General features: G+C 39.5%; 3 protein-coding genes across 17 annotated transcripts in view; 2 read left to right on the forward strand and 1 right to left on the reverse strand.

The window, feature by feature from the left end:
* MTIF2 (mitochondrial translational initiation factor 2) overlaps positions 1-14427 on the forward strand; it is a 41839-nt gene extending 27412 nt beyond the window's left edge. For 7 of the 8 annotated variants that reach the window (XM_021087524.1, XM_021087527.1, XM_021087530.1 and 4 more), the window contains 6 exons: positions 4051-4255; positions 4876-5128; positions 6451-6591; positions 8484-8648; positions 12726-12866; positions 13400-14427. In XM_021087524.1, the coding sequence (XP_020943183.1) occupies positions 4051-4255; positions 4876-5128; positions 6451-6591; positions 8484-8648; positions 12726-12866; positions 13400-13572 (1078 nt within the window). In that variant the 3' untranslated portion in view covers positions 13573-14427. The remainder of the gene's footprint in view (positions 1-4050; positions 4256-4875; positions 5129-6450; positions 6592-8483; positions 8649-12725; positions 12867-13399) is intronic. The other variant, XM_013996153.2, reaches the window with a different exon arrangement.
* RPS27A (ribosomal protein S27a) lies at positions 14581-17229 on the reverse strand. Its single transcript, XM_003125136.5, has 6 exons — positions 17150-17229; positions 16988-17052; positions 16464-16518; positions 15959-16044; positions 15465-15596; positions 14581-14769 (listed from the first exon to the last, which is right to left on the reverse strand). Exons 2-6 carry the CDS (start codon positions 17033-17035, stop codon positions 14620-14622), a joined length of 471 nt encoding a protein of 156 aa, XP_003125184.3. The 5' UTR covers positions 17036-17052; positions 17150-17229; the 3' UTR covers positions 14581-14619.
* Positions 17279-20172, forward strand: part of CLHC1 (clathrin heavy chain linker domain containing 1) — a 54604-nt gene continuing 51710 nt past the window's right edge. For 4 of the 8 annotated variants that reach the window (XM_013996158.2, XM_021087532.1, XM_021087533.1 and 1 more), the window contains exon 1: positions 17279-17884. Coding sequence is in view for 1 of the 8 variants with exons in the window: in XM_013996159.2 (XP_013851613.1) it covers positions 17867-17884 (18 nt within the window). In the remaining 7 variants the exon portion in view is untranslated. The remainder of the gene's footprint in view (positions 17885-20172) is intronic. The other 4 variants (XM_021087535.1, XM_013996159.2, XM_003354820.4 and 1 more) reach the window with 3 other exon arrangements.

Genomic DNA, 20172 nt, shown 5'->3' on the forward strand with positions numbered 1-20172 from the left:
GGGTTGCCTTTTATCTACACCTTTCCAGGATTTGTTATTTGTAGTCCTTTTCTTTCTCTTTCTTTTTTTTTCTTTTTTTTTTTTTTTTTTGTCTTTTTAGGGCCTCACCTGCGGCATATGGAGGTTCCCAGGTTAGGAGTCTGATTGGAGCTGTAGCTGATGGCCTGTGCCATAGCAATGCCAGATCTGAGCTGCATCTTTGACCTACACCACAGCTCACGGTAATGCTGGATCCTTAACCCACTGAATGAGGCCAGGGATCGAACCCGCAACCTCATGGTTCCCAGTCGGATTTGTTTCTGCTGCACCATGGCAGGAACTCCATGTTATTTGTAGTCTTATTAATGATAGCCATTCTGATGGGTTTGAGGTTGTACTTCATTGTAGTTTTGATTTGCATTTCTCTATAATTAGTGATGTTGAGCATTTTTTCGTGTTCCTGCTGGCCATCCATATGTCTTTGGAGAAATGTCTATTTAGGTCCTTGGCCCCTTTTTCAACTGTATGAGTTGTTTGCATATTTTGGAGATTAAGCCCTTGTTGGTTGCATCATTTGCAACTATTTTGTCCCATTCTATAGGTTGTCTTTTCACTTTTTATGGTTTCCTTTGTTGTGCAAAAGATCGTAAGTTTGATTAGGTTCATTGGTATATTTTTATTTTTATTTCTGTTGCCTTGAGAGACTGACCTAAGAAAACATTTGTACAGTTGATGTCAGAGAATGTTTTACCCATGTTCTCTTCTAGAAGTTTGATGATGTCTTGTAATATGTTTAAGTCTTTAAGCCATTTTGAGTTTATTTTTGTGAATAGTGTGAGGGTGTGTTCTAGTTTCATTGATTTACATGCAGCTGTACAGTTTTCCCAATACCACTTGCTGAAGAAACTGGCTTTTCCCCCATCTTATATTCTTGCCTCCTTTCTTAATGATTAATTGACTGTAGGTATCTGGGTTTATCTGGGCTCTTTGTTCTGTTCCATTGATCTGGATGTCTGTTTTTGTATCAGTGCCACACTGTCTTTTTTTTTTTTTAAGAGTCGCACCCACAGCATATGGAGGTTCCCAGGCTAGGAGTTGAATTGGAGCTGTAGCTGCTGGCCTATGCCACAGCCACAGCCACGCCAGATCTGAGCTGCATCTGTAACCTACAACCTAGCTCAAGGCAACGCTGGATCCTTAATCCGCTGAGTGAGGCCAGGGATCGAACCTGCATCCTCAGGGATGCTAGTCAGATTCCTTTTCACTGAGCCACAGTGGGAACTCCCCACACTGTCTTGATTACTATAGCTTTGTAATATTGTCTGAAGTCTGGGAGAGTTATGCCCTCTGCTTTGTTTTTTTCCCCTCAGGATTGCTTTAGCAAATCTGGGTCTTTTATCGTTCCATATAAATTTTTGGATTGTTTGTTCTAGTTCTATGAGAAATGTTGTGGGTAATTGGATAGGGATTGCATTGAATATGTAGATTGCTTTGAGTAGTGGGGCCTAAATTTTAACGATATTAATTCTCCCAATAAGGAGCATGGGATATCTTTCTATTTCTTTGAATCCTCTTTAATTTCCTTGATTAATGTTTTATAGTTCTCAGCATGTAAGTCTTTTACCTCCTGGTCAGATTTATTCCTAAGTATTTAATTTTTTGGGGTGTGATTTTAAAAGGCATTGTATTTTTGTATTCCTTTGCTAGTATCTCATTTTTAGTATACAGAAATGCAACCAATTTCTGAATGTTACTCTTGTATCCTATTCTTTTGCTGAAATTTGTTGATCAGTTGGAGTAGTTTTTGTATGGAGTCCGTAGGGTTTTCTATATATAGCATCATGTCATCTGCATACAGTGACAATTTTTTTTTTTTTTCTTTTTAGGGCCACACCTGCAAGAAGTTTCCAGGCTAGGGGTCAAATCGGAGTTAAGCTGCCAGCCTACACCACAGCCACAGCAAAACCAGGTCTGAGCCACATCTGTGACCTACACCACAGTTCACAGCAATGCCTTATCCTTAACCCACTGAGCAGGGCCAGGGATGTAACCTTTGTCCTCATGGATACTAGTAGGTTCATTACTGCTGAGCCACATGGGAACTCCTACATATTCAGTTTCATTTCTAGTGATCTGTCTGTTCAGATGATCTGTTTCTTCTTGATTCAGTTTTGGTGGCCTCTATGTCCCTAAAAAGTTGTCCATTTCTTCAAGGTTGTCTAATTCATTGACATATAACAATATATTGTTTTTATTGCATGTTATTGTAAATCCATGAACAATATTTTCAAAGCATTTGTTTTGGAAAGTATTTTATTGCACTAGCACACAGAACACAAACACAGTTATCAGTAGGCCATAGCAATTATCTGTGTACATTTAGTAGTCATATTTAGTTGATTTAGTAGTTCATTTTGACTTTTTTTTTAGCTGAATTGGTGAAGCCTTATAGTCTAACATAAATTGGAATAAAATAGTAGTTGGTACATTTTAGGGTTTCTATTATTTTTTTTTTTTTTTTTTCGGTCTTTTTAGGACTGCACCCACAGCATAGGAAGTTCCTGAGCTAGCAGCTGAATTGGAGCTGCAGCTGCCGGCATACACCACAGCCACAGCAGTGCCAGATCCAAGCTGCATCTGTGACCTATATCACAGTTTGTGGCAAAGCTGGATCCTTAACCCTGAGCGAGGCTAGGGATTGAACCTTCATCCTCATGGATACTAGGCGGATTCTTAACTTATGGAGCCACAACATGAACTCCCAGGGTTTCTAAATTCTTTATGTCCTTACCCATTAATATAATATATAGTAAGATATTTGGAATAGTGTTCTCTTTAATTTCCCACAGTATCAGCAAAAGAGGTCTTTTCACTGCTGAACAAATTATAGAAAGGGGACTGAGATTCTCTCAGAACACTCAGCTGTCTGCACCCTTTACTACAGTAACCTTACAAGAAATGTTTTTTGTGTATTTTTTTATTGTGGCAAAAGTTGCATAACACTAAATTTACCATCATAACCGTTTTTTAAAATGTATTTATTTATTTTTTATTATTTTTTTTAGGGCTGTGCCTGCAGCATATGGAAGTTTCCAGGCTAGGGGTCGAATTGGAGCTGCAACTGCCGGCTTAAACCATAGCCACAGCAACACTACATCAGAGCTATGTCTGACCTACACCATAGCTCACAGCAATACCAGATCCTTAACCCACTGAGTGAGGCCAGGGATTGGATACTAATCAAGTACTGCTGAGCCACCATGGAAACTCCGATTTTTTAAGATTTTTTAATTTTTACTTTATTTTACTTTTTTGGATGTACCCACAGCATGTGGAGGGTCCCAGGCCAGGGATTGAACCCTTACCACAGCAATAACCAAAGCTACAGTAGTGATAGCACTGGATCCTTAACCCAGTGAGCTACCAGGGAACTCTGATCTTAACCATTTTTAAACATACTGTTCACTAAATATACTCACAATGTTGTACAACAGATCTTTAGAACTTTTCATCTTACAAACTCTATACCCATGAAGTACTAATTTCCCCTTTACCTACCCCAGCCTTTGGCAGCTACACTTCCCTAGTTAGTTCAGTAATTGCTTCTATGATTTTGACTACTTTAGACACTTCACATTAGTGGAATCATGTAATATTGTCTTTTTTTTTTTTTTGGCTGCACCTGTGGCTTGCGGAAATTGCCAAGCCAGGGATCAAACCTGAGACACAATTGCAATTCAAGCCATAGCAGTGACAATACCAGATCTTTAATCCACTACACCACAAGTGAACTCCAGGATTTTCTTTCCTAAGGTTGTATAATACTACATTCTATGTATATACTGTATTTCCTTTATCCATTCTTCCATTGGTGGACATTTAGGTTGCAATTGTGAAGAAATAGTTTTATAGTATGGAAAACTGCTTGAGAAGTTGAGAAGTAGTGGAATTAACCCTGTGTGTACATATTATATATATTTTAATCTCATAAAGGTATCTTTGCTCTACTTAAGAAAGTACTATAACATCCTAATAATGGATTAAGAATATATACTTTTATTTTCATATTAGTCCTGTTACTACAGCTATAATTCAAAGAGGAACTTTGAAAAAAGGCTCCATTCTGGTTGCTGGAAAGAGTTGGGCAAAAGTACGCTTAATGTTTGATGAAAATGGAAAAACAATCAATGAGGCCTGTCCTAGCATGCCAGTAGGAATTATAGGCTGGAGAGATCTCCCTTCTGCAGGAGATGAAATTCTTGAAGTAGAATCTGAGGTATATCAAGCTTAATTCCTATACAGTAGATATGATATAATGATTTAAAATATTAGTCTATAGTTATGTGTAAGTATATTGATGTTAATAAACAATTCAGTATTATATAAGGGGATGTGGGAGTTCTCTTTGTCTCAGCAGTTAACGAACCCAACTAGGATCCATGAGGATTCGGGTTTGATCCCTGGCCTTGGTCAGTAGGTTAAGGATCTGGTATTGCCGTGAGCTGTGGTGTAGATCGCAGATGAGGCTCAGATCCTGTGTTGCTGTGGCTGTGGTGTAGGCTGGCAGCTGTAGCTTCGATTTCCACCCCTAGGCTGGGAACCTCCATATGTCATGGGTGTGGCCCTAAAATGGAAAAAAAGCGGGTTGGGGGGAATATGAGGGGGACTAGTGATGTCATTCTAATGTTTGGATATAGAATTTATAAGAATTTGAGATAAGATTTTTAAGTAATTTCACATTTACACAATGCCTCCATATTAAAGTTTTATAAGCTCTCAAAACTTTAAAATTAGTGGTTTCATGTATGAGTTAAGCTAATTTCATAGTGGAGGGAAAAAACTAGCAGTTACTGGTTTCTATTTAGTTAAATAAGTCCCACTTTTTTCCTTATAAAGGCAAGGGCACGTGAAGTTGTTGACTGGAGGAAATATGAGCAAGAACAGGAGAAAAGTAAAGAGGATCTGAAGTTAATAGAAGAAAAGCGAAAGGAACACCAAGAAGCACATCAGAAAGCCCGTGAGAAGTACGGCACTTTGTCCTGGAAGGAGAGATCGTTTATAAAGTACAAAGAAAAAAAACAGCAGCAACCCTTAAAGCTAAAAGAAAAAGTAGAAAGAGATTCAGATGTACTTCCTATAATTATTAAAGGTGACTTTTAAAAGATTTTACTTTACAACTCATTTTGGGATTATATCTATTTCACCATTCCCAAATTAACTTGGGCCATTAAATTTAAGCCAGTATTATTTCAGTATTTGAGGGGGAGTTTTTAAAAAATTGAGATATAATTGACATGTAAGCTTATATTAGTTTCATAATGATTTGATATTTGTATATATGATGAAATGATCACAATAGGTGTAGTTAATATCTGTCACCATGCATAGTTAAAAATTTTTTTCCTGTGATGAGCACTTTTAAAACTTAATCTCTTAGCAACTTTCAGTATATAATATACTGTTTATTATTACCTATAGTTACCATGTTGTTTATTACATCCCCATGACAAATTTATTTTATAACTGGAAGTTTGTACCTTTTGACCTCCTTCACCCTTTTTGCCCGCCCTCCATGAGGGGAGATTTTCATTTTTGAACTAAAAAAAAAATTTTTTTTTTCAACATCTTTTTTTTTGGGGCCACACCAGTGACATATGGAGGTTCCCAGGCTAGGGAGCTACAGCTGCCAGCCTACACCACAGCCACAGCAATGCCAGATCCGAGCTGCGTCTGCGACCTACACCACAGCTCACAGCAACACCGGATCCTTAACCCACTGAGCGAGGCCAGGGATTGAACCTGCAACCTCATGGTTCCTAGTTGGATTCGTTTCCGCTGTGCCGCAGTGGAAACTCCTTTTTAAAATTAAAAAAAAAAAATTTTTTTTTTTTGGCTGCACATTGCAGCATATGGAAGTTCCCAGGTCAGGGACTGGATCAGAGCCTCAGCTGTGACCTATACTGCAGCTTTGGCAACCCCAGATCTTTATTTCATTGCACTGGCCAGGGATCAAACCTGTACCCCCACAGCAATCTGAACTGCTGCTATCAGATTCTTAACCCACTGCACCATGGCGGGAACTCTGGGAGATTTTATTAGTAAACATTTTTCTTTCTTTCTTTCTTTTTTTTTTTTGGCTACTCCTGCCCCATGCATAAGTTCCTGGGCCAGAGATCAAACTTGTTCCATAGCAACCACCCAAGCTGCTGCAGTGACAATTCAGGATCCCCAGCCCACTGGGTCACAAGAGAACTCCAGTAAACATTTCTCTTGTGGATTTTGTTGTAAATGTACATGTGGTTTATCATATTTTATTCAGTTAAGTAGATACTTATAATGCTAAACCTAAAGAAAAATGGATTTCATGGTAAATGCCATTCCTATTATTGCTTTAAATAGATTACTGTTATTTTTTTGTCTGTTAATGCTTAACTTATAACACCAGTAATTTTAAACTTTTGCTGTATTTAGGTGATGTTGATGGTTCTCTTGAGGCCATTTTAAACATTATGGATACCTATGATGCTTCACATGAGTGCGAACTAGAATTAGTACATTTCGGTGTGGGTGATATTAGTGAAAATGATGTTAACCTTGCTGAAACATTTAATGGTAAGGATTCCGTTTCTTGTTTGTTTAACTGTGTTCCCTGGAACACATTGTGAACCTTCTGTCTTTTGTTGCTTGGCTAGTCACATCTGACATTTACTCCCATCAGCCTCTCCTTCCCTCTTGACGTCCAGTCTCTGATAGTGATTGAAGGCAAACCGGATGTTCAGTATTGCAGCCACAGCTTTGCTTGTCATTCTTGTACTGAAACCTTGGGGAACTATTGCAAACCCCACTAGCATTTCTTGTTTTTTTTTTTTTTTTTTTTTTTCAAGGTACCATTACTGCCCCCTCAGCTCTCCCAGTTCCCCACCAAACCCAAGTTTGGTTCACACTTTTGAGTACTCCTAAACCTGTAATCAGTCTGTTCAGAACTTTCCTTCATCTTTTACTTTTGTTTTGTTCACTTATAATTTTATTGATTTATTTTTATTTTAATTTTTTTTTTGCTTGTTAGGGCCATACCTGTGGCATATGGAAGTTGCTAGGCTAGAAGTCGAATAGGAGCTGCAGCTGCCTGCACAGCCACAGCCATGCCAGATCTGAGCTTTGTCTGAGACCTATGCTGCAGCTCATGGCAACACCGGATCTTTAACCCACTGAGCAAGGCCAGGGATCGAACCCACATCCTCATAGATACTAGTCAGGTTTGTTTCTACTGAGCCACAGCAGGAACTCCTGTTCACTTACAGTTTTACAAATCATGTTTTTCTTAGATCAAACCTTTTAGCTTTAAATGTCATGAAGGCAGAGGGACTGTTTATTAGTCAAACTTAGCATACACAGAAAGGGTACTCGTATCTGCATGACTGTCATTTAACTAGTTTAACATCTAGGCAAAGCACCAATGTTATTGTGTAATTAATCATTTAGGAAGGAGGTCCTTCATGACCTAACTTGATTAGAATTAGATGTTACATCTACTACTGAAAAGCTGTTTTCAGTAATGCTGGTTAATTCAAAGTATTTTATGGGCACTGACTATACTATGTAATGTAGGTAATGTGGTATGTTAAATGGTCTCTTTCTTTCTTTTTTAATTTTAATTTGCCTGCGATGTGCAGTGGCTTGATGTGGGATTGCAGTTCCCAGACCAGGGATCAAACCTGGGCTTTAGCAGTTGAAAGTACCAAGTTCTAACCTCTAGACCACCAGGGATCTCCCCTTGAATGATTTCTTAATGATAAGATTTTCAAGGTGATTAAACTGTTTGCATTAATTTTTTCCACTTGTTTAAGGCAAGAGTGGGGGGCTTTTTTTTTGCTTCCTCCACTCCCACCCCATGGTACTTGCAGTTAAATACATTATTTGTTCTTTGGTAAAATGGTCAGTTCCATGGATCTTCTTTCATTTCTTAAATAGCTCTTGAACTTTTTCAATTAAGTAACTATAGTTAACCCCTGAACAGCAGGGGTTTGAACAGTGGGTCCACTTAGATGTGAATTTTTTTCCGTAGTAGATACTATAGTACTACACACTCTGAGGTTGGTTGAGTCCTCGGATGTGGAGGAACCACATTTATGTGGAGGGTGAAGTATAAGTTATACTCAGATTTTCAACTACATGGAACATCTGCACCCCTAACACCTGTGCTGCTTAAGGATCAGCTGTATTTTTTAACATCTTTTGGACAGTCGAGTACCTAAGTGTAAACCACAAAAGTTGCAGACTATAAGATTGTAGTTAATAACAGAATTTAATAATAAGTTTACTATTAATAGTAATTAGTTTTCATGAGAACAAACTATAGAATTTAGTGAGATGTGAGATATAGTGAGATGTTTCCCACTTGCTTTTAATTTACGTAGGAGATAATTTAGATTTGAGTTTCTGCTTGCAAGACAAATTAAATGCAGTTTTTGTGCTACTTTATTGATTGTATTTCTGCTTGCCAGGTGTTATATATGGCTTCAATGTGAATGCAAGCAATGTTATCCAGCAGTCAGCTGCAAAAAAAGGAGTAAAAATTAAACTTCACAAAATCATTTACCGTCTTATTGAAGATGTGCAGGAGGAACTGAGCAGCAGATTGCCCTGTGCTGTGGAAGAGCACATAATAGGTAATTGTTCACTGAACATTCCCTTTAAACATTCATATCTTATCTGCTGTAAAAAACATTTGAAAGCAAAATTTAAGGGAAACATATTTCATTGTTTAAATATGTTCACTGTTCCAACATATATCCTGTGTTCTAGAAAAAATTACTATGGATAAGAGTTCAGTGAAACTTCATATGAATTACAAACACTTGCCCCTCTGCAAGATGTGTTTTGGCAGTGAGGATACAAAGGTAAATAAGGCAGCGAGAAGTTGCCTTCAAGCTAGATATAAAAAACTATAATTGTAGTACAGAGTAGATTGGGATGGGAGGCATAAAGATTACTAACAGTGTTGTGAAAGGACAGTTGATTTTGTACTGCAGCTAGCAGAGAAATCCACCCTGAGAAGAAAATTCACTTTACATTTAAATATTAAGCATTTAAAAACATTTTTTCTAACGTATTGGCCAGACTTAAGGCTAAATTTATTTAAGATGGGCTGAATCATTTTATCTGTTCTTTTTCCTTCCCACATACAGATTTTTTTTAGGTTACCATTTTATTTTGATGATAGTTTTAAATTTCCAGAAGAATTACTGGAAAAGTATAAGGAGCACCCTCCTAGTACGGTAGTTGTTTACATTTTGCCCCATTTGCTTTAGTCCTCCCTTTCCTTCCATTACACGCACACATTTGATGGACCATTTGATAGTAAATTTGAGATACTGTTTTCATTTGCCCCTAAATGCTTGCGTTTCCTAAACACAAGGATGTTCTCTCCACAGAACAAGTCTCAAACTCAGGAGGTTTAACATTAATACTCTTATCTAAGTTACAGTCCATTTCAAATTTTGTTCATTGTTCCTAAAACGTACTTTACAAGCATACAGTTTTTCCTCAGTTCAGGATCACAGATCATAGTTCTCCAGTCTTTTTTGACCTTGACATTTTTGAAGTATGTAGGCTAGTGACTTTGCTGGATGTACTTTAATTAGGATTTGTCTCATATTTCCTTATAATGAGACTCAGTATTTGCATTTTTGGTCCACAATACAGATTTTAGACTTTTCTGACCTAAACATGATCACAAAGAGATTTGTATGTTCTTATGCTTAGAGCATTTTGGAAAACTGTGAGACATGAGAAGGTTTCTAGGAGTAAGCAAGCATCAAATAACACTAACCATAGAAAGTTGGTACATTATAGTGTGTGATACCCTGTTATTATTGGAATTTAATTTTCAGTCAGTAAAAAAAGTAAGCTCAATAACAGAATTGAGATATAAATTACCAACGGTGAGATTAAAAATAAATCAGGTAGGAATTCCTGTTGTGGCTCAGTAGGTTAAGAATCACTTCATATCCATGAGGATGCAGATTTAATCCCTGGCCTTGCTCAGTGAGTTAAGGATCCAGCATTGCCGCAAGCTTTGGCATAGGTCGCAGATGTGGCTTGGATCCCATATTACTGTGGCTGTGGTGTAGGCCAGCAGCTGCAGCTCTGATTTAACCTCTAGCCTTGGAACTTCCACATGCAATGGATTCAGCCCTAAAAAGACCAAAAAGAAAAAAGAAAAAAAAAAATCATTGAATGAGCCATTCTAGGAAATATATTGAGGAAAACTAGGTTTTTGTGGAGCAGACAGAAATTATACTAACTTTACCAATTGTTATTATCTTCTACTGCATTTTATTCAGCCGAAGAATAAAATTTTTCTTTGATTCATTCTTTTGGTGAGCACATTTTTGTGATTTTCTTTTCCAAGAATACCCAAGGATTTTCATCCTTTTATTTCTTTTTTATTTTTATTTAAAAGTTTTTTATTTTTTATCATCACAAACATTTTTGAGTTAGAAAGTGTTTGAATGCATTGCACATTCTAAGTTTCCTTTTGAACCAATTAGAAAGCAAAATTAGCTATCCTGATGTGCTCTCACCATAGGACTGATGTTCCAGTTACCTTTTGTTATGTAACAAACCACACTAAAACCTAGTGGCCACAACAACTATTATTTTATTTTGCTCATGAGTTTGTGATTTGAGCAGAGCTTGGTGAGGAGGGCTTGTCCCTGCTTCATGCAGTGTCAACTTGACTGAAGGCAGAGGTGTTACTTCCGAGATGACTCATATGCCTGGCAAGTAGGCACTGGTTATTGGCTGGGAGCTTGGCTGGGACTAAGGATGAGGGGCTTTTTTTCCTCCCCACATGGCCTTCTCCATATGGTCTGGGCTTCCTCACAGAATGATGGCTGGATTCTAAAAGCAAGTGTCCTAAGAGAGTCTGTTGAAAGTTGTATTGCCTTTTTATTATTATTATTATTATTATTATTATTAAAGTATAGTTGATTTTCAGTGTTTAAGTTCTGTTGTGTAACAAAGCAATCCAATCAAACACATCATGCTTTTCTTTCTTTTTTTTTATGACTTTTATTTTTTTCCATTATAGCTGGTTTACAGTGTTCTGTCAATTTTCTACTGTACAGCAAGGTGACCCAGTCACACATACACATATACATTCTTTTTTCTCATATTATCATGCTTCATCATAAGTGACTAGATATAGTTCTCAGTGCTGTACAGCAGGGTCTCATTGCCTATCCATTCCAAAGGCCATAGTCTGCATCTATTCACCCCAGAGTCCCAGACCATCCCACTCCCCGGCCCCTTGGCAACCATAAGTCTGTTCTCCAAGTTCCTGATTTTCTTTTCTGTGGAAAGGTTCCTTTGTGCTGTATATTAGATTCCAGATATAAGTGATATCATATGACATTTGTCTTTTTCTTTCTGACTTACTTCACTCAGTATGAGAGTCTCTAATTCCCTCCATGTTGCTGCAAGTGTCATTATTTTGTTCTTTTTTATGGCTGAGTAGTATTCCATTTTGTATATATACCACATCTTTTTTTTATGATTTTTTTAAAAATTACTTAATGGATTTCATTACATTTGTAGATGTACAACAATCGTCACAACCAAATTTTACAGCATGTCCATCCCAAACCCTCAGTGCATCCCCTCACCCCCCAGCCTGTCTCATTTGGAAACCATAAGTTTTTCAAAGTCTGTGAGTCAGTATCTGTTCTGCAAAGAAGTTCATTGTGTCCTTTTTTTGGATTCCACATGTAAGTGATAGCATTTGATGGTGTCTCATTGTCTGACTTCACTTAGCATATTCTTTGTCCATCCATGTCGCTACAAATGCTGTTATTTCTTTTCTTTTAATGGCTTATGGGGTTCCCATCGTGGCTCAGTGGTTAGTTCCGACTAGCAACTATGAGGTTGCAGGTTCAATCCCTGGCCTTGATCAGTGGGTTAAGGATCCGGCATTGCCTTGAGCTGTGGTGTAGGTTGCAGACATGGCTTGGATCCTGTGTTGCTATGGCTCTGGCATAGGCTGGCAGCTACAACTCTGATTAGACCCCTAGCCTGAGAACCTCCATATGCTACGGGTGGGGCCCTAGAAATGACAAAAACAAGAAAACTTTTAATGGCTGAGTAATATTCCATTGTGTATATGTACCACATCCTAATCCATTCATCTATTGATGGACATTTAGGTTGTTTCCATGTCTTGGCTATTGTGAATAGTGCTGCAGTGAACATACCATACCGGTGCGTGTATCTTTTTCAAGGAAATTTTTGTCTGGATATATACCCAAGAGTGGGATTACTGGGTCATATGGTAGCTCTATATATGGTTTTCTAAGGTACCTCCATACTTATTTCCATAGTGGTTATTCCAATGTATATTCCCACCAACAGTGTAGGAGGGTTCCCTTTTCTCCACACTCAGTCCAGCATTGGTTATTTGTGGACTTAATGATGGCCATTCTGGCTGGTGTGAGATGTTACTTCATAGTAGTTTTGATTTGCATTTCTCTAATTATCAGTGATGTTGAGCATTTTTTCATGTGCTTGTTGGTCTTTTATTTCTGATATTGGTCAGGACAATGAAGTTGGTGGAGCCAGAAAATCAGGACCTCTATGCATGTGTTTCTCATTTCTCTCACACCTTTAATTCTTGCCCTGCAGAATGTCAGAAATTATTTCTCAGAATTTTTTGTTTTCTCTATATTAATGTTCTCTTCTTCCTTAAGGTGAGGCTTCTATACTAGCTACCTTCTCCATAACAGAAGGGAAGAAGAAGATTCCTGTTGCTGGCTGCAGAGTCCAAAAGGGACAGTTGGAAAAGCAAAAAAAATTTAAATTAATCCGTAATGGGCATGTCATTTGGAAGGGTAAGCAATGTCGTACCACATCCAGTCACCAAAACCTGATGATCCTACGTAACCATCTGAAATATTTGTCTTTCGCTCCTGTGATCCTTGTTCAGCCACTTCTTCCTAAGTCCTATCTGGTCTCCAGTCCCAGTGAGTCTTCCAAAATTGTCAGTTCCCCAGTCTTGTAAGGTTTTAAAAATTGGTCCCAAGCTACTTTTCCAGCCATATCTCCTACTCTCGATCTACATTATTTTAATTATTTCCATCCTTTAAGGACCCTTTGCCTGCCATCTCTTCATCCTGGTTTATCTGTCAAGTCCTGAGTACAGTCCCATCCTCTGCCAAGTGTTACCTTTGAAAAGGAAGATTTATTAGTATTTTTCGACAGAAATTGCACCTTGTATTAAGCAAACTTCATTTTCCTTTGGTTTTGCTGGTATTTAGTCCCATTATTTAACATGATAGAACTGTAAAATCTATAATTTCATTGTAATTTTCTAAACACTGTGCTACAATAACTATTTATTTGAATATATGAACTTTCTTTTAAGGCTCATTGATCTCACTGAAACACCATAAAGATGATATTTCTGTCATCAAAACTGGAATGGATTGTGGTCTCAGTTTGGATGAAGAAAAGATAGAATTTAAAGTGGGAGATGGTATTGTTTGTTATGAAGAAAAAGAAGTTCCAGCCAAGACTTCTTGGGATCCAGGATTTTAAAATTGTATTGAAAGTACAAATGAGTTCCTGTCATGGCTCAGTGGTAACGAATCTAACTAGTATCCATGGGGACATGGGTTTTATCCCTGCTTTTGCTCAGTGGGTTGGGGATCTGGCATTGCCATGAGCTGTGGTTTATGTTGCAGATGTGGCTCAGATCCCATGTTGCTGTGGCATAGCTGCAGCTCCAATTTAACTCCTAGCCTGGGAAATTCCATGTGTTGTGGGTGTGGCCCTAAAAAAAAATAAAAGAAAAAAAAGTGTAGTGTTTGAATGTTCTTTATTATAGAGCAGCAGCTATTTTTATTTTACTCAAAGTCATAATTCACCTCTAGTGGACAAAAACTTCTACCAAATGTTACTATGTGTGTCAAATGCTACACAACCAGAAAACCTTATTTAAGGATACCTCCAACTGGAGCAGGGAAATATGGTTAAAGGGCATTTGTTAATTATTGGTATATCATTGAATCTAAAAACCAGCTAAATAAACTTAAAGCACTTTAACATTGGACAATAGTGAATTCCCCTATTAAGGCAGATAGCAAACACTGAGCATCCCAAACTAAGGCATTTGGAATGAATTTTACAGCATCTTTAAACTTCCTTTGTAGGAAACAAGTACATTGTATAGCTTCTTTTAAGGCCAGGTTATTTAGGCCAATTCACAGAAACCAGTGTCAAGATCTCAAGGGGTGGGGGTGGGAGTTCTTCCTCACCTTCAGCTGTCACTTGGCAATGTATGGATACTTCTGGGTTTTTTTGATCCTGGGGAGGTGTAGTGTACTACTGGCATCAAAGATGCTATTCAGTCTCTGATGCACAGAACCCAACAAAGAATTATCAGTTCCAAATGTCAGTAGTGCTGAGGTCAAAAAACAATGCTGACAAACTGGCTTATAGTTAGACAGCTAATATGAATCCGGCCAAGTATAGGTTACCAAAGAAGTGCAATCAATTTGATGCTTAAAAATCACTCTTTATATCACTGAAATAAAATTCAACAAATTAAATGTTAGTTCATGTCTTTTATTAACCAATATACAATTACTTGTCTTCTGGTTTGTTGAAACAATAGGTCAGGCAACATTTGCCACAATAATGTCTGTCAAAGTGGCTGGCCATAAAAACTCCAGCACCACATTCATCTGAAGGGCACTCCCGACGAAGACGACTGATTTTGCCGTTCTCATCCACCTAAAAAGCATAAACTTGGTGTTAAGATAAATTTTGGGGGGGGGGTCTTTTTGCCTTTTCTAGAGCCGCTTCTGCAGCATATGGAGGTTCCCAGGCTAGGGGTCCAATCGGAGCAGTTGCTGCTGGCCTATGCTAGAGCCACAGCAACTCGAGATAGGAGCCACCAGATCCAAGCCACGTCTGCGACCTATGCCACAGCTCATGGCATCACCGGATCCTTAACCCACTGAGCAAGGCCAGGGATTGAACCCGCAACCTCATGGTTCCTGGTCGGATTCATTTCCGCCAAGCCATGACGGGAATTCCACATAACAGGGAATTCCACATAACACGTTCTTAAATCTAGTTTAAATGACTCAAAACAATCAGTCTTTTAATTACATGACAGCAGTAGTTTTTAGTACTTTGTACTTAGGAACTCAGGTATCCCAAATCCTCAATTACTCCAGAAATTTCAGAGGTTTTAAAAGTCCAGCCTTCCAAGTGGTAGATGGATTTAAGACCCGAACCTGGATCTAACTTCAAATTCAGAACCTTAGTTTGCAATAACTAAGCAAATGGTAAATACACCACATTATATAAAGCTCATCTGAATACTAAACAGGAAAAAACCAAACCTTTATATTAAAGAGCTTAAAACCAATTACACAAGCAAAATTTTTAAGTCTATTAAATCCTATTTTAAATTGGCTCACCTTATAGTATTTTAGGACAGCCAGCTTAACCTTCTTTCTCTTATGCTTGTTCTTCTTGGGAGTGGTGTAAGACTTCTTCTTCCTTTTCTTAGCACCACCACGAAGTCTCAATACAAGATGAAGAGTGGACTCCTGTTATTGAACAAAATAGGCTTTAAAAATTATTCTATCAATGCTATTGCTCCATTGAAAACGGACAACCAACATCATGCATCTTCTAACTGGATGTGACATAAATATACTCACAGATGGAGTCTCAGGAAAAAAAGATATCTGATTTCTATATAAACTATTAGTTTATAGAAAGATTAAGGAATACTTTAAATTACACTGTGATACAACATGCAAAACCCAAAATGTCAGACTGTAGCAGCATTTCTCAATTGTCAGTGTAGGAAGCACCTGGGAACCTACTCTAATCTAATGCTATTCTTCTCACTTTTGTTATTGGTCAAAATTTCCAAACTAAGACCTGTTCTTTCTGCCATACAGACCTTTTGAATGTTGTAGTCAGACAAAGTACGTCCATCTTCCAGTTGCTTGCCAGCAAAGATCAGTCTTTGCTGGTCAGGAGGAATCCCTAATTAGATTAAAATAAATAAATAAAATTAAGTGATTGCAAATCAAGCATATCTGCTCAAGATTTACAATCCTGAATCAAATAAATGGTACTAATAGTCATCAGTGGTTTTTGCTACAGACAATGTCTAAAGTAAATGTTTAATTTTATCTTATTTAATCTTAATACGGGTTAACATGATCATTTTATAGCTGATAACAGATGTAAATTAACTAGTTCATCTAAACTCACACTTGTGAAGGTACTGCAGCTTAGCCCCATGCCAAAACATTTGTCTACTGTCTTAGTTCAAAAGCGTTTTTGTCAACCTGACCTCTTCCACCCCACCAAAAGCATTTATGTCTAATGGCCTGAGCCTCTACAGATGAGTTTTAAAATGATTATATTAATCCATATTGAGATTAGTTTTAAAAAATTACCTTCCTTATCCTGGATCTTAGCCTTTACATTTTCTATTGTATCCGAGGGTTCGACCTATAAGTTTTGAAATGCAAGTATATTAGTAACACAAAAGAAACTAAAATAAACGCTCAATTCAACTTGAAGCTTGCTCAGGTACGCAGCCTCTGGGGACTGAAGTCACCCACGCCTCTTGATTTCTCTACACTGGGCGGGCTCCCAGGCACGCACACTTCCTCCCCCAGCCCGGGCCACGGCGGTGGCAGCCGAGCCACACGTGCTCGCGCGGAGCTGCGGGGGACGCCTCCCTCCCGCCACGCCAACCCGGCTTCAGCTACCTGGCCGGGACGAGGTGACAGGCTCGGACCTTTTACCGAAAACCTGCCCTAAGCCCTTGCTCAGCAGTAACAACGCTCACTTCAAAGCCAGGTTTCAGAGGGCAGGCTCGGAAACGTACTGCAAAGCAGAATACAGCGCGAGTGCCGAAATCCGCCTCAAGCCCCCCTCCTTCAGGCCGTGCCTTCTGCCTCTGCCTCGCACGTACCTCGAGAGTGATGGTCTTGCCCGTCAGCGTCTTCACGAATATCTGCATCTTGGCGGCGGTTCCACCTGAGCGTGAGGAAAAGAAGAAAATGAGTGAGATTTGGGTACAAAGAAGGGCTACAGCGGGCCCCGGGGCGGAGAAAGACCTAGAGCACACACTCACCACAGATGGCGGATCCGAAAGGAAGGGCGCTCCGACGGTCCAAGGCTTTCCCGACGTCCCCCAAGGCCCCGCCTCCTAGGCGTCCATGCAATGCCTGAGCGCTGTCGTAGCGGCTGTCCAACCACATGCCAGACCAAGTCGTGACCTAGCTTCTCTTTTCTAGCCTGGCTTACTTTTTATTTTAACCTCCAGAGTGCTCTCTAAGTAGTAGACTTAAACAACTCAAAAATTGTTTTTAAAAAGCTTTCTCCCTCTAGTTGACGTGGCCAAGAGGGTCTTTCAAAGGGGGTGGGGTTGAGGGGGGGGCCTCACGAGGGAAAGGGAGGAAGTAGAAGTCTTTTCTGGGAACTGTAGTTTTCCAACGCTTTCTCTTTTTTTTAGGACTTCTTGTCCCGAGATGCAGTTCCACACGCCCGGGTTTCCTGGTTACTATACCTAGTTACAGCCTAGCGCTGGAGTTGGGGTTTGCTGAAGGTGGTTAAGGTTAGGTGGGAGCAAGGGTGAAGCGCAGTAATGGTTTCGGGGAAAGTGTAAATGGCTTGGAAATGGTTAGGAGGAAAAGTTAGGAGGCTGGAAAAGGGTGGAGGAACCAAAGTGTTGTTCATCCCCTTACATAAGCGGTGAGGGGCGGAGGATCAGCCATCTACCACCGAACGCTTCCCGGTTCTTCAAGGGAAGGGCATTCCTGTGGCCAACTCCAGGCAAGCTGAATAGGTGATGCTCCTAAAACCTTGGGTCGGTCTTTTTCTCGGCCTATAGCCCCTCCCCACCTTCAACCCCCTAGGCTCCCCTAGTCTGAGAAGGTTCTGTCTAGTGTGTCACTTCGAGGTGTGCAATGGCTTAATATGTTGAAAAACGTCAGAAGTTTTCAAATTTTCTAATGAAGCCATAGGGGAAAGAAACCTGCGGAATGGTTCTTTATTGTAGAGTTTCCAAGTTTAGACTTTGGAATTGTGGTGAAAATCCTAAGAGGAAATTTTTGAAGAATGTGGGGCGCTCTCCCGGCGAGGCGGGCGGGTTAGCACTTCCCCTGGCCTTTCTCCGCTGTACAAACCACAGAATCCTTATACACACCCCTCCTATTGTCTAATTACTTTATTTCTCTGTGCCCTCTCCTTTGCATCCCCATCCCCACGTTCAGGTCCTCCTTAATTTTTTTTTTTTAATGATTTTTACCTTTTCCATTATAGCTGGTTTACAGTGTTTTGTCAGTTTTCTACTGTACAGCAAGGTGGCCCAGTCACACATACACATATACATTCTTTTTTTCACATTTTCATGTTCCATCATAAGTGACTAGTAGGTCCTCCTTAATTTTCTCTGTTCCCAGTCTTTCTTTTCTAACCTACCTTCACTGTTGCCTCCAAAATATTCTAAAAAATAAAAAAATGATTATGTCATTATTTTAATTCACCTTCAAGATGAAATCCAAATTTCTTTTTCCTTTTTTTTTTTTTTTTTTTGCTTTTCAGGGTCACACATGTGACATATGGAAGTTCCCGAGCTAGGGGTTGAATTGGGGAGCTGGAGCTGCCTGCCTACACAACAGCGTCAACAGCTCAGGATCTGAGCTGCTTCTGTGACCTCCACCACAGGTCATGGCATCTCCAGATTCCCCAACCCACTGAGCAAGGCCAGGGATTGAACCCACACCCTCATGGATACTAATTGGGTTTGTAACCCACTGAGCCACAATGGGAACTCCAAATTTCTTTTTTTCTTTTTTTTTTTTTTAAGCTTTATTGAGGTATTGTTGATTCACAAGGTTGTGATAATTACTGTTGTACAACTGAGTGATTCAGTTATACATGTACAAACAGCCATTCTCTTTCAGATTCCTTTCCCACATAGCGAAATTTCTTAATGTGATATTCAGCCTCTTCCTTACAGCCTAATCTGCTAAACCCATTACCGTTACTCACTTTACACCACTTTATTAACATTGAAGTAATCAAAGTTCCTGATATGCTCTTTCATACTTTGGCTCTTTCTTTCTTTCTTCCTTTTTTTTTTTTTTTTTTTTTTTTTTTTTTGTCTTTTTAAGGCTGCATTCATGGCTATGGAAGTTCCCAGGCTAGGGGTCGAATAGGAGCTGTAGCCACCAGCCTATGCCACAGCCACAGCAACTCCAGATCTGAGCTGTGGCTATGACCTACGCTGCAACTCCCGGCCACACCTGATCCTTTAACCCACTGAATGAGGCCAGGGATAAAACCCGGATCATCACGGGTTCTAGTTGGGTTTGTTACTGCTGAGCCAAAACAGGAACTCCCTACTTTGGCACTTTCTAAAGACTCCATTTCTTCTCCTTGGAAGACTACAACCCATGTTCTACCAACTAATCTCCACATTTACAACAACACTTCTTGAAAGAATTGTCTATACTCATTGTCTCTAATTCTTTTCCTTCCATTGACTGGACCCACTCCAATCAGAATGGCTCTTATAGCTACTAATCACCTCCTTGTAGCTAAATTCAATGGTCATTTAATCTTACTTGAACTTTCAACAGTGTTTGACACAGTTGATCACTCCTTTCCTCTTTGAAATGCTTTCTTCACTTAATTCCATCTCTCTTCTCTCTCCCTGGACATTCCTCCCCTCCCCACATCCCACCCCAACCAGTGGCACAGGGAAGTTCCTGGGTGAGGGACTGAACCTGAGCCACAGCAGTGACAACATTGGATCCCTAACCCTCTGAGCCATGAGGGAACTCCCCTGGACACTCTTTTATAGGCTTTCTTGCTTCTTCCTGGTTATCTACCAGACCTCTAAACTCTGGAGTGCATGATCTTTGTATTTTTTTCTTTTGCTTTTTAGGGCCGCACCTGTGGCATATGGAGGTTCCCAGGCTAGGGGTCGAATCGGAGCTATAGCCACTAGTCTATACCACAGCCACAGCAATGCAGGATCCGAGTTGTATCTGTGACCTACATCACAGCTCACTTCAATGCCAGATCCCTAACCCAGTGAGGTAGGCCAGGGATCGAACCCACAACCTCATAGTTACTAGTTGGATTCAT

The sequence above is a fragment of the Sus scrofa genome, chromosome 3 (assembly GCF_000003025.6).
Source record: "Sus scrofa isolate TJ Tabasco breed Duroc chromosome 3, Sscrofa11.1, whole genome shotgun sequence".
In the NCBI taxonomy this organism is placed as follows: domain Eukaryota; kingdom Metazoa; phylum Chordata; class Mammalia; order Artiodactyla; family Suidae; genus Sus; species Sus scrofa.

Coding starts and splice junctions, on each gene's coding strand:
- RPS27A (XM_003125136.5), bottom strand. CDS start 17,035: ATGCAGATATTCGTGAAGACGCTGACGGGCAAGACCATCACTCTCGAG. Junction 16,519..16,987: donor GCAAGACCATCACTCTCGAG/GTACGTGCGAGG, acceptor CAAAACTTATAG/GTCGAACCCTCGGATACAAT. Junction 15,597..15,958: donor CTGACTACAACATTCAAAAG/GTCTGTATGGCA, acceptor GTTCAATAACAG/GAGTCCACTCTTCATCTTGT.